We start from the raw sequence: 11,189 nt of genomic DNA, 5'->3' as shown, positions 1-11,189 counted from the left end.
TGTCAAAATCATGGCGTAATTAGACTCAAAAGATTCACCTCGCGAATTAGTCCAAGCTTATAGAATGGATTTTATAATTAGTGTATATTTAATACTCTAAATTAATATCCAAACATCTAATGTGAAAGGGACTTAATAATAGAAAACAAACAGCCCATAGGTTGTTCAGAAACGAAAAGAGAGAGAGGTTGGGAGAGAACAGAGAGGTGCCTACTGTCTAACCAAAAGGCTCGATTAGTACATATTGTATCAACATGATTCCCCATGATCGAGGCATCGAGCTACTCTACCAGTCAATCAAACCCCACCCCCCCCCCCCAAAAAAAAAAAAAACGTTTTACTACTACTAGCAAGATCACCGTGGAGAGTAAAGGGAAGCGGTGCGTCTCTGGGTCTGGCTTTTCCTCGACCGTGGCATGCAAACCACGAGCTTTTTTCAGCGTCTGCATCATCAGAACTGCGAAACTTGCTGAAGCCACTGTGCAAAGGCAATGGCAAAGCTAGCGAGCCCGCCACTGTTGGGGGAGAGGAGAGGACGGCACGCATGCGGTGGCCGTAGGGCAGAGTGGCATGTCGCTGGCTGTTGGAGCTCTGTTGCTGCTTGGCCCACGCACGCTACATACTCACCTGTAGACTGTAGCACTAGTCCTCCCCTCTCTTCCCATTCACTTGGGCATGGGCTCTTGGCCTTGGCCTGTTGGCCATACTGCTTTCCTGGACCTGCAGGCTGCTCCGCGCTGGTGGTCGCGTCTCGCCGCAACGCCTCGCGCTGCCAACGTGTATCTCAGCTAGCTTGACCGTGGATCTGTCTTGTCTGCCGATCCGATGGCCGGTGGGCGGTGGGCGTGTGAACCATGGACTGCACCGGGGTTGGCGGGGTCCGATCCGATCGGTTGCGCTCCGCCTCGTCGCTTTATTGGCGGTCGCCCGAGTAGTTGCGCCCTTTTTGACTGGAGTAGTGGCGGGGCGCCTGTCAGCGGCTGGCCGGCCTGCACGATGCTGTAGCTCATCAACCTCTTGTCTACGGGATTTCTCGCCTTGCAGCATCCGATGCATTCCCACGAGATAACAGTGTATTCACACCGGTTTTAGCGTCAGGTGCAACTGGGAGAGTGAGTGCGCGCCGGGAGACTGGGAGACATCTCTTGACGCGGTGCAATTTAACCGCACGCCATTACCAAAGGTGTTGGTTGGTTGTTAACTTGGTCCTTGGCAGTTTGGCACGACCAGTACTAGTACTTGGTAACTTGATCCTTGCCATGCTACTCCCATGTGGGGGTAAGGCGCGCGCTGTAACATCTGCAGCAGGCTGCCAATGCATAGTCGGTCGCGACTGCACCGGAGTTAAGTCGTACAAGGGGGGGCACACATTGACACATGCGTTTCAGTTCGTTGAATAGTTCCTTATTAATGCTAACCATTGGGTAGCGTGGTGTGTTAGCTGCGCCGGGCACACCGCGGGCGTCCATGCACGCAGACGCAACACAGCGAGACCTAGCTGCCTCCCAAGTCCCCGAGCTACTGTTAGGGTGTGTTTGGATAGAGGGTTTTGGGTGGATCCATGGATATGATATGGCGGCTCATTTTTTTAGGTGTTTGGTTGGTGGGCTGGAGTAGGGTATGGTGGCCCAGAGGGGAATATTTCCCTCAGATGCCGGATGGATGAATCCGGCTGATTTGCCCGGATTTAGCCGCCCGAGCGAGTCGGGCGAGCGGTCGCATCACCCCGTAGAGAGAGAGAGATGGCTGGTGCCCGGCGACAACGACGATGACGTGCTGCGGCCGGTAGGAGGGAGCAACGACGAGCGCTGACGCGGGCGGCGACAGCGATGCCGATGCATGCCCGGCGACGACGACGACGACGTGCTGCATCGGCGAGAGGAGGGATCAGCGGCGAGCCGGTGGGAGGAGGCGGCGGCGGAGGAGGCGAGAGGCGGCGGCCGGGGGGAGGAGGCGCGAGGTCCCCGCCGGCGGGAGGAGGCGGCGGCGGCGGCGAGCCCCCGAGAGGCCCAGATCTAGCCGGCTTTTTTCCCTCTTTTTTTTTCTATGTGTATTTATAATGGAGATAGAAGTGAAAATTTGTGGAAATTTTATGATTTGTATTGTGTATTAATTTGATGGGGGTTATACTCACCATCTCAAGTGAGAAGTGACCACACCTACAAATTCATCCTACTCCCTCCAATCAAACAAAAAATTGGATTACCAAATCCATCTTTATCCCTACAACCAAACAAAAAACTAGATCACTATATTCTCTCAACCAAAAAAACTGGATCGCCATATCCAACAAAATATGGATCGTCATATCCCATCCAGCCTTAACCGTGAACCAAACACACCCTTTAGTCTGTTGCTCCGCATATCATGCAAGGCCGCAACATTCAAGTGCTGAACTGTGGATCGCGCGGTGTTGGGGGTCGGCTGCGTCGCCACGACGGCACGTACAGATGGATGGCATTTGCATCTTCCTTTGCTTCTTCTTGCTGGAGCCCAACATTAATTTGCACGCTAGGTCGCTAGCTAGCGAGCCGGTACGTGTTCGCGACATGTAGGGGCGAGTGTGCATTGCGCGTCCTACACACTCGTACTGGAAGACTATTGGTGTAGTGGTTGCAATTGGTCACCGTTAAAAGCAAGTGAAGATGCCATCCATCCATACAGCGAACGGCCTCTGAAAATTCCTGAAGTAGTAGTAGATCAGGAATTTGAATTTTGAACGGACCATGAAAATTTGGAAAAGCGAGAAAAATAACCCCCAAAACAGTTTCAATTTGATGGGCCGGATTTTCAAGGCTCAATATCTTCTCTCCTGGGCATGACTCGGGTGAGGCCCAACGGTTCGGGCCGCCGGCCCGCCCCTCGTTCTCGACGCCTCCACGGAATCGTCGCTGCATCTCCATTCCTCTAGAACGTTCTCCTCCCTTCCACTTCCGACCTAAACCCTTCATATCCCACCACCGGAAAGACACGAGAGGCGACGGAGAGAGAGAGAGAGGAGAGAGGAAAGCTAAGCTTCCAGAGATGTCGGCGGACGAGCTGCGGCTGGACCTGGAGGAGCTGCGGCGGCTGGAGGGCCTCGCCAAGCGGCCCCGCGTCCTCTCCGCCCTCGCCAACGAGATCCGCGCCGTCGATGCCAAGGTTGTTTCATTTCCTTTTTTCTTTCTTTTTTTTTTCACTCTCGCGATCTTCTTCGCCGATTCGTTTCGGGGCTTGGGTGGTGCGTATGGATTCGGAATTCCTGACGTTTGTCTTTGTGTGCGGATAGCTGGCGAAAGCGACCGAGCCGCAGGCACCGCAGGCCGTCGCGGCGGGATCGCCACCTGTAGTGGCGGCGGCGGCGGCACCGGCACCTGCTGCTGCTGCTGGGGTGAGCTACGTGACGTTGGGGTCGTTCAGCTGGGATCAGGATGCTGAGAAGATAAAGGTATGTTGCTTTGGAGAATGAAACATTTTGCTCGTTCGATGGTTGGCATATGCTTAACAATGATGGATCGATGGTTGTGATTGCTAGTATGATCTAGTTAATGTTGGAATTTAAGCTCTTGTAAATTTGCGGGACATTTGATATGTTAGAAGTTGCAATGTTTGATTAGGGATTCCTGTTGTATATGTGGAATCAATTAGCAGAATGATTGCATTGACTAGTACTCTCTCCGTCCCAAAAAAAAGACAAACCTTGGTTTCCGTGTCCAACGCTTGGCTGTCCGTCTTTTTCGAAAAAATTATGAACAAAATTAAAAATATAAGTCACGCATAAAAAATATAAGTCACGCATAAAGTATTAATCATATTTTATCATCTAACAACAATGAAAATATTAATTATAAAAAAAATTCATATAAGACGGATAGTCAAACGTTGGTACGGAAACTTAGGGTCTGCCTTTTTTTGGGACGAAGGGAGTAGAGGATAGTGAAACGATATAAGTATTCTGTATGCAGAATTGCAAATACAGAAGAGATCGACGATCTTGGATGTTTAATGATGATTTGATTTTATGAAGTGAAATAAAAAACGTAAAACTTCTTAGTGTTTTGTTTATATGTACCTTGAATAAGATTGTTAAACTATATAGGTGAGCATATGCTTGCCATGTTATCAACTACGAGAAAACTCAGTGATACAAACTTCCGTAATTCTTCTATTTTTAGGGCTTGTTTCGTTAATCCTAGGAGAAAGGGATTGGAAGGATTTGAACGAGGTTAATTCCACATCTCAATAGGTCTGGAATTATTCCCCATCAAATCCCCTTCAATCCTCTTGAAAGAGGGATTAACCGAACAAGACCTTAGGATTGTTTTGGTCATTTTGTGTTACGTAGACATTAGTTCATGGCTCTCATATATTAATAGTGTCTAGTAATATGCCCATGCTAACGCTAAGGTGCAATTATATATTTTTTTAAAAAAACTTTAAGAATTTCATGTTAGCAAAAACTATTTTCCTATGCTCCGTTCAATTGAGCTTAAATTCAATTTATGTCGTATATCAAATATATTTCTGGCAAGTACAATAATATGATATTTTGTAGGCATAATAATTCTTGACCATATTGTGTTTCATGGTTTTCATGTATTAATAGTGATTGATGAGGAGGAAATTCTCTGTTGTTAAACTTGGAAGCACAATAATGTGATGTATCCTGCTTTACTTAATGAGATGTCAGTCAGTATCTTGTGGATCATTAGCTTCATTTAGGGCTAGTGAAGATGACGAAAATATGATAAGTGCATATGTAAAGTTTATGCTGTTTATTAATCAAATCCTGTGGCATTTGCATGTGGAGACTTTATGAGCATTGAGATAATAATCTAGCTTTGTCCATCTTCAGATTTATGTTTTCCTGGAGGGTGTTGAGCAAGATAAGGTGGAGACTACTTTTAAGCCTATGTCAGTAGATACAAAATTCCATGATGTGAAGGGCAAGAACTACCGATGTGCCATACCTAAGCTGCACAAAGAAATTGTTCCTGAGAAATGCAAGGTTTTAGTCAAGCCTACAAAGATTATTGTGACGCTTTACAAAGCTTCCAAAGGCAACTGGTTAGACTTGCATTTCAAGGAGGATAAGGTAATTGTCTAGTTGATATGCCAAGCTATTTATTTGTTTTTGTTCTAATGCACAATGATTGTTGCTTTAATGCATTTTCTTAACCTGAACACCAAAGAACATACTTCCAAAAATATTGGATTCTCCAGTGTAAATAATTTATGGTAGCGGTGATGCCAACTGGTGACCAGAGTGTACATTCGTGAATTGAGTTAGTTCTCCATGTGGCATTTTATGTACTTACGTACATGTATATCAATGAGGAAGCACTGAAAGCTCACTATGCTAATTTACCCTTGATCCTTCTGTTGCCATGATAAATCATATGCTCGTATGTTCTCAATCACAACTAACATAATTAACTTTATGTTATGGCACTTCAGTATTATTCGTGCTTTTGTGCAATGATTAAACCGATAATCTCATTGCTGACCAATTGTTTGAAGTTTCTGTATCCACTTGTCTTGCACTATTTCTGCTGGTCATTGGTCAATCATTGCTCCAAGTTACTTTGTTCAGTTTTTCTTTTGAAAATAAAATTGGTCATTTCAATAGTCTGTCTGGGCAAGTTGGATAACACCTACATGTAGAATTTGTTTGGCTCCTAAAATAATTGGTTATGGTACTGATAATGATATATAGATGTGCTAACTTTAATTTGCTGACAGTTCAAGCCAAGCATGGCTAAGGAGAAGGATCCAATGTCTGGAATTATGGATTTGATGAAGGTAAACACCTACCCGTCATAATGATGAGTCATGACTTCAGACTTGAACAATTAGTCTGGAAATCCTGTTCTGACTGTTGTGCTACTTATGTCTGCAGAACATGTATGAGGAAGGTGACGAAGACATGAAGCGCACAATAGCCAAGGCCTGGTCTGATGCAAGGTCTGGGAAGACCGCCGATTCAGTGAGGGGATTACCTTGAGTTTGCCCGAAGCGTTGGCTCTGCTGAGCCAGTTCGTTGTGATTGAATGCACTTGGTTATCTTATTTTGCATGTAACGAACTGGAAATCGGTCACGCCGGGCCTGTTCATTTGTGAAGAAAACATCTTCTCGTGTGATATTATCACTTCTGCGTGTGATCAGCCTTTAATGGAATGATTATGTGCCAATGGCCGCTTTTGCGATGTCATGTTGTTTGCGCGCTCCATCGCTGGTCGTCCGTTATAAATGGGATGGATCATGTGGACGTTGGTCGTACCATACTAGTGGTATTAGCCGGTGCAAAGGAAAACTGGCAGCATAGGATCCAGCCTTCTGCTTCGACGATGCGGAGCACATATAAAAGGAGGCAATTGCGTTCGATATTCATGATGCTATTTATTTCATAACTGCTGCAGCAGCAACATCCGTTTGTAACGTTCGCCTCACAACTTAAACTGCTGCAGAAAAAATGTTGCGTCCTGAAAATGGTATGTCTGAACTTTGAGAAGTTCAGGCTTGCTCCTGACTAAGGATCTGGCTTCCGTAATCCTGGTTAAACTTCTCATAGCGATGTGCATGGAGATGCGCAGACGGCCTTGTGTTCCTCAAAGCAACTTCGATGTCTTCAGGTTTGAGAGGACCAACCTCGGGCAATTCTGCAACCCAAGAGAAAAGGTATCACATAAAAATGTGTAACAATAGCATGAATTTTTTTTCAGTTCAGTGGTATAATTTCATCAGAAAAAAAAATAGCATCACTGAGAAAAGAACCAAAACTAACCTTCCTCAGGCACCAGCTCATCTCTGGCTTCAAGAACTGACATAAGACGTCTTAGTGGTTGCATGGCAGCTTCTTTGCACACAAGACGGATATCTGAACCAGAGTACCCTTCAGTCTTCTCAACTAAAGTATCATATGGAACCTCTAGCTTTGAGGTAGTTGATGGCAAAAGTTCCTCAAACATAGCATGCCTTGCTTCAGCCTCAGGAAGAGGTACGAGAATCTGACGACCAAAGGCACCAAGGTTACAACAAAATTTTCAAATGTTTAGTGAGCATTATCAAATGTCCTAAAATAAGTTTCTTTAGGCTAAAGTATGCACCAAGAAAAGAAAATCCATCCAAGGCAAAGCTCAAATGACTATTACAAAGAAGATTTACAAATTTAATCCCGCCCCTACTTATTGGACTATAGTACCGGAATGTAAAAAAAATGTACCCGTTTCTCAAGCCGGCGGAGCATAGCTGCGTCCAGTTCCCAAGGTAAATTTGTTGCTGCAAGTACAAATACCAAGTCGTTCGTCTTTGTCAAGCCATCCATCTGCAGTAAACATTGACAGAAATATAGAAACTTTGAAATCTGACGTATTGTTTGTTGGGAGTTGGGACAGTTTCAAGCTGAAAGATTATGAAGTAGGAAACCGTGACTTGGAGTGCTACACTAGCAAGCTTAATTTTGATATGTTCAAACAAGCAGAAACCTGAATGAGTAGCTCAGTCTTCAAGCGTCGACTAGCTTCATGCTCACTGCGAGCTTCACCACGTTGGCTGATAATAGCATCAATTTCATCAAGAAATATTGTCGATGGTGCATGATGTCTAGCAAGCTCAAACAGAACTTTAACTAGCTTCTCTGAATCCCCTGCATTAGCGCGCACACAGAAAAATACCAACATTAAAATTAAATATTTAAATACTTCTATTGATCAAAAGTTTTAAGTTCCATGATTGAATTAGATTGATCAAAATAATTGTGTGGGAGCACAGGAGGAAAAAACTTTCAACAACGACCAGGATGTCTGTGTCTTTGATGAAAAAGAGGATGACAACAAGAACTCACTAATTAACTACTGCCTCTTGCCCTCTTATCACTATCAGCGAACATAGAAACTAAATGGTCAAAGAGAGAACAACTAGGACAACTCTACAAAAAAGAATAGCTAAAAACAACTTGTTTTCTGTGCAATAAAAGAAAGATGGGGTCAGGACCAGGTGTTCAAAGAAACATACCACGCCATTTGCTAACAATTGATGATGCTGAAATGTTGAAGAATGTAGTTTTACACTCAGTAGCAACAGCCTTTGCCAGCATTGTCTGCAAATAGGAATTGCTTGAAACTGACTACCGAAGTATATAGTAATAGACAGAGATATTGCAAAATCAGAAAATTTCAAAGTACTCACAATGCAAATATAGCATGACAAAATAACGATGTATGTTCATAAAAAAAAAAATTACCCCATCGCCAGTGGTGAATGTCAGTTGTTAGAGGTAGCTTGCCAATCATTAAATGAGTTTGTCGGTTCACAAATCCTTAGGTCATACGCTATTAGGTTAAACATCTTAAGGAGTTAAGGTTATATGTTATTGTACTTTATAAACTAGATAAGTAGTTAGGGACACCTACTTAAGAGGTTGCATTCAAATATAGGAAAAGGTAAGAAAGTATTGCTATACTCCATAGATGTACTCGACCAATTAGCAGAAGTAACATATCAATCAAGCGCATATACAAACCTTCCCAGTTCCTGGGGGACCAAAAAGTAAAATGCCTTTCCATGGTGACAAGAGACCAGTGAAGTATCTGAAATAGTCCAAAATATGATTATGAATAACTGATAGATTGATTGATTATCTGTATGTCACACAAAACATATTTTGTACATTTGCAATATAGAGCTAGATAACTGGCCTCTAAATACTGGATACCACCAGTCTACCGCTAGTGAAAGGCTGAATTATTGTACAGCTGTAAATTACAGTATGAGACCATGTCCTTCTATTCCAATAAACATGAAACAGCTAACTTACTTGGGATACTTTATGGGCATGACAACTGCCTCTTTTAGAAGGCGTTTGGCATTCTCCAGTCCTTTGATGCTTTCCCATTTCACATCTGGACTGCCGCGAATAATGTCCCTGAAAGATGAAGGCAAGAATATATAGTCAATGGCCAAATTTGTGCTTTCCTATTTTTCGAAAGTTTGTGAATCTTGAATTACCGCAACAATGTCTCTGCAAGATTACGCATTTCAGCTGACTCAAACGAAGGTAGGAGGGGCTTCTGGCTGCAAAAGAAAACTCCAAAATCGTAATGTTTGAGAGCATAATTTTATTGAGTTAATGTCTTAATAAATCAAAGTTGGCCATGAGAAAAGCATTATTTCAGGAATAAGTGTCTTGAAATGCCAGTAATGAATCACCGAGACTTTAGAGTGTTAGTATCTATGATTTTTCATATGTTAGTTTGCCACTTTGTTGTGTGCTACTTTAAGCATATTTAAAGATGATTGATGCTATTTCCTTTAACAAATAAACTGCATGTCAATCTTGTATAGGCTTTTGACAAGGCAGAAGAAAGCCTGCACGCCCTAATTCAATTTAATCTAGCCTTCATCAGCAGGGTGAGATATAATGCTTAAGCCACAAGTCCAAACCAAATTATCAGCTTGGTATCTTTCCAGGATAATTTCACCAATGTTCATCAGCAGGGATTTTTCCTTACACAACCTTTTTCTAGCTCTAAGGTTCCTCTGATGCTACTCCTTTGAAGAACAGGATCACACATCCATGATTCAAGGAACTTAACATCTTGTCTGTATGAAGTGCCAATGGTTACATATTCCAGTCCAAAGTAGTACGATGGTTAGATCTCTCTGAATTTTCAGCGAATCAAAATCCCTTTCTTACAAAAACGAGGCTAATTCAAACCTAAAAGTTCAGATCTAATCTAATAAGCAATCCCCAGCCAGATGCTCTATCACACATGCATTGCTTCGAGATTCCATCAGGAAAAAAGAGAAAACAATGAACTGAAAAGAGTCCTCACATCGCATCAGCATTCCCATCGCGAATCGCCGCGGCGCGCACCTCCGTCTGCCTGGCCTGAAACAGCAACACCGATCGAGGATCAAGGACTACACAAGAGACGAGACGCCTGTCCAAGAACACCTGCATGCACGCAAACCATTCCATACCAAAAGAGGATCGCTAACGCACGGAAATACCTGCTGCTCGAACTGCTCGTAGACCGCCAAATCGGACGTCCTCTTCCTGACGCTCCCGTTCGCCACCCCATTGGCGTGCCCGTTCTGCTCCGGCTCCTGCTCCTTCTTGCCCCCGAATCTGGACTCCCAGAACCCCTTGAAATCCTGTGAAATAAGAATGAGGAAACAGCTGATCTCACGAAACTAGAGCGCGCGCGAGGCAAAGCGCGCAAGGAAGAGCGAGTGAGGCTTTTCCGTGACTCGCCATTGCTCCGCGGGCCTCGCGCTTCGCCGGGCGGCGCCTGACTCTGCCGCGGGGGAGAGCGAGAGCGAGCGCCGCACTACGTGGTCGCGATCTCGCACGGTCGGTCTCCCCGGAGACTGGGGGAGCTAGCGGGCACAGCGACTGGTACACAGTGGGAGATCAGTTGGTGGGGCCGGCATCAGTTGGTGGGGCCCGCGGGAGTTTTGTCCAGATGCCATCGAGATCGGGGGAGGATCTGGATGCGGATCCGGGGAGAGTACTGCACCGCCGCTGCATTTTCCTCCCCGCAGGATGCCAGAATTGCGTCTCCGTGCTTGTGTTCAAAGCTGCTGGACCAGCGATGCAAACCTGCCCACAATTCACAAATTATACATGGAGTTGATTAATTCTTTAAAAATCGTTGGCAGTGTAGGTTTTTTAGACAGCTAACGTAGGCGTAGAACAAGGACACGAGCAATGACCGGCCTAAAATTAATCATGAAATCAAAGTACAATGTTGTGGTCCATCGGCAACTTTGGGTCCTCCGGCTGAACATGGCTTTTATGTTCAAGTAGTCTACTACTTCCTCTATACTAGTTTATATATGGGTAGTGGACTTGTTCGGCTATCTAATACTTCATCCGTTTCATATTATAAGACTTTCTAGCATTGCTCACATTCATATATATGTTAATGAATATGAATTTGGGCAATGCTAGAAAGTCTTATAACCTGACGGAGGTAGTATAGTGTTACCCCGTTGTCTGCACCAATTCACTTTTTGTAGCAGCTAGCAATAAGGTGGCAGTGAGAATTGTATAGGTCAGTCGAACATGTCCAACATATGCTATGCATGTAGTTAGTTGTTTTCCACCTTTAGAAAATTGTATAGTTGCATTGCATACTAATTTACATAAATTAAAAAATTTATCAGAAGATATTCCAAAAATACGGTCTTTGTTGGAGAGGAAAAA

At 44.2% G+C, this 11,189-nt stretch overlaps 2 protein-coding genes across 2 annotated transcripts; one reads left to right on the top strand and one right to left on the bottom strand.

The window, feature by feature from the left end:
* The first annotated feature begins 2,979 nt into the window (after nt 1–2,979).
* LOC4325302 (uncharacterized) lies at nt 2,980–6,186 on the top strand. The gene is made up of 5 exons (XM_015793877.3): nt 2,980–3,141; nt 3,269–3,427; nt 4,835–5,074; nt 5,722–5,781; nt 5,879–6,186. The coding sequence occupies exons 1-5, from the start codon at nt 3,025–3,027 to the stop codon at nt 5,981–5,983; spliced, it is 681 nt and encodes a 226-aa protein (XP_015649363.1). The 5' UTR covers nt 2,980–3,024; the 3' UTR covers nt 5,984–6,186.
* Nucleotides 6,187–6,354: 168 nt separating this feature from the next.
* Nucleotides 6,355–10,353, bottom strand: LOC4325146 (uncharacterized). The gene is made up of 11 exons (XM_015793869.3): nt 10,236–10,353; nt 9,992–10,135; nt 9,814–9,869; nt 8,987–9,052; nt 8,796–8,903; nt 8,502–8,568; nt 7,994–8,078; nt 7,465–7,625; nt 7,203–7,304; nt 6,765–6,987; nt 6,355–6,639 (listed from the first exon to the last, which is right to left on the bottom strand). The coding sequence occupies exons 1-11, from the start codon at nt 10,236–10,238 to the stop codon at nt 6,494–6,496; spliced, it is 1,161 nt and encodes a 386-aa protein (XP_015649355.1). The 5' UTR covers nt 10,239–10,353; the 3' UTR covers nt 6,355–6,493.
* Between the last annotated feature and the right edge of the window lie 836 nt (nt 10,354–11,189).

Source organism: Oryza sativa, chromosome 1 (genome assembly GCF_034140825.1).
Source record: "Oryza sativa Japonica Group chromosome 1, ASM3414082v1".
NCBI classification, from domain to species: Eukaryota; Viridiplantae; Streptophyta; class Magnoliopsida; order Poales; family Poaceae; genus Oryza; species Oryza sativa.
Note: the sequence above shows the minus strand (reverse complement) of the source record. Positions and strands in the feature narration are given on the sequence as shown.

What these genes read in the sequence shown, in the direction of transcription:
- LOC4325302 (XM_015793877.3), top strand. Translation starts at nt 3,025, where the DNA reads ATGTCGGCGGACGAGCTGCGGCTGGACCTGGAGGAGCTGCGGCGGCTG. An exon ending in TGCATTTCAAGGAGGATAAG is followed by an intron (nt 5,075 to 5,721) that starts GTAATTGTCTAG and finishes ATTTGCTGACAG; the next exon opens with TTCAAGCCAAGCATGGCTAA. An exon ending in GAATTATGGATTTGATGAAG is followed by an intron (nt 5,782 to 5,878) that starts GTAAACACCTAC and finishes TTATGTCTGCAG; the next exon opens with AACATGTATGAGGAAGGTGA.
- LOC4325146 (XM_015793869.3), bottom strand. An exon ending in GATGGGAATGCTGATGCGAT is followed by an intron (nt 9,053 to 9,813) that starts GTGAGGACTCTT and finishes TTTCTTTTGCAG; the next exon opens with CCAGAAGCCCCTCCTACCTT. An exon ending in TCCGCCGGCTTGAGAAACGG is followed by an intron (nt 6,988 to 7,202) that starts GTACATTTTTTT and finishes TTTGGTCGTCAG; the next exon opens with ATTCTCGTACCTCTTCCTGA.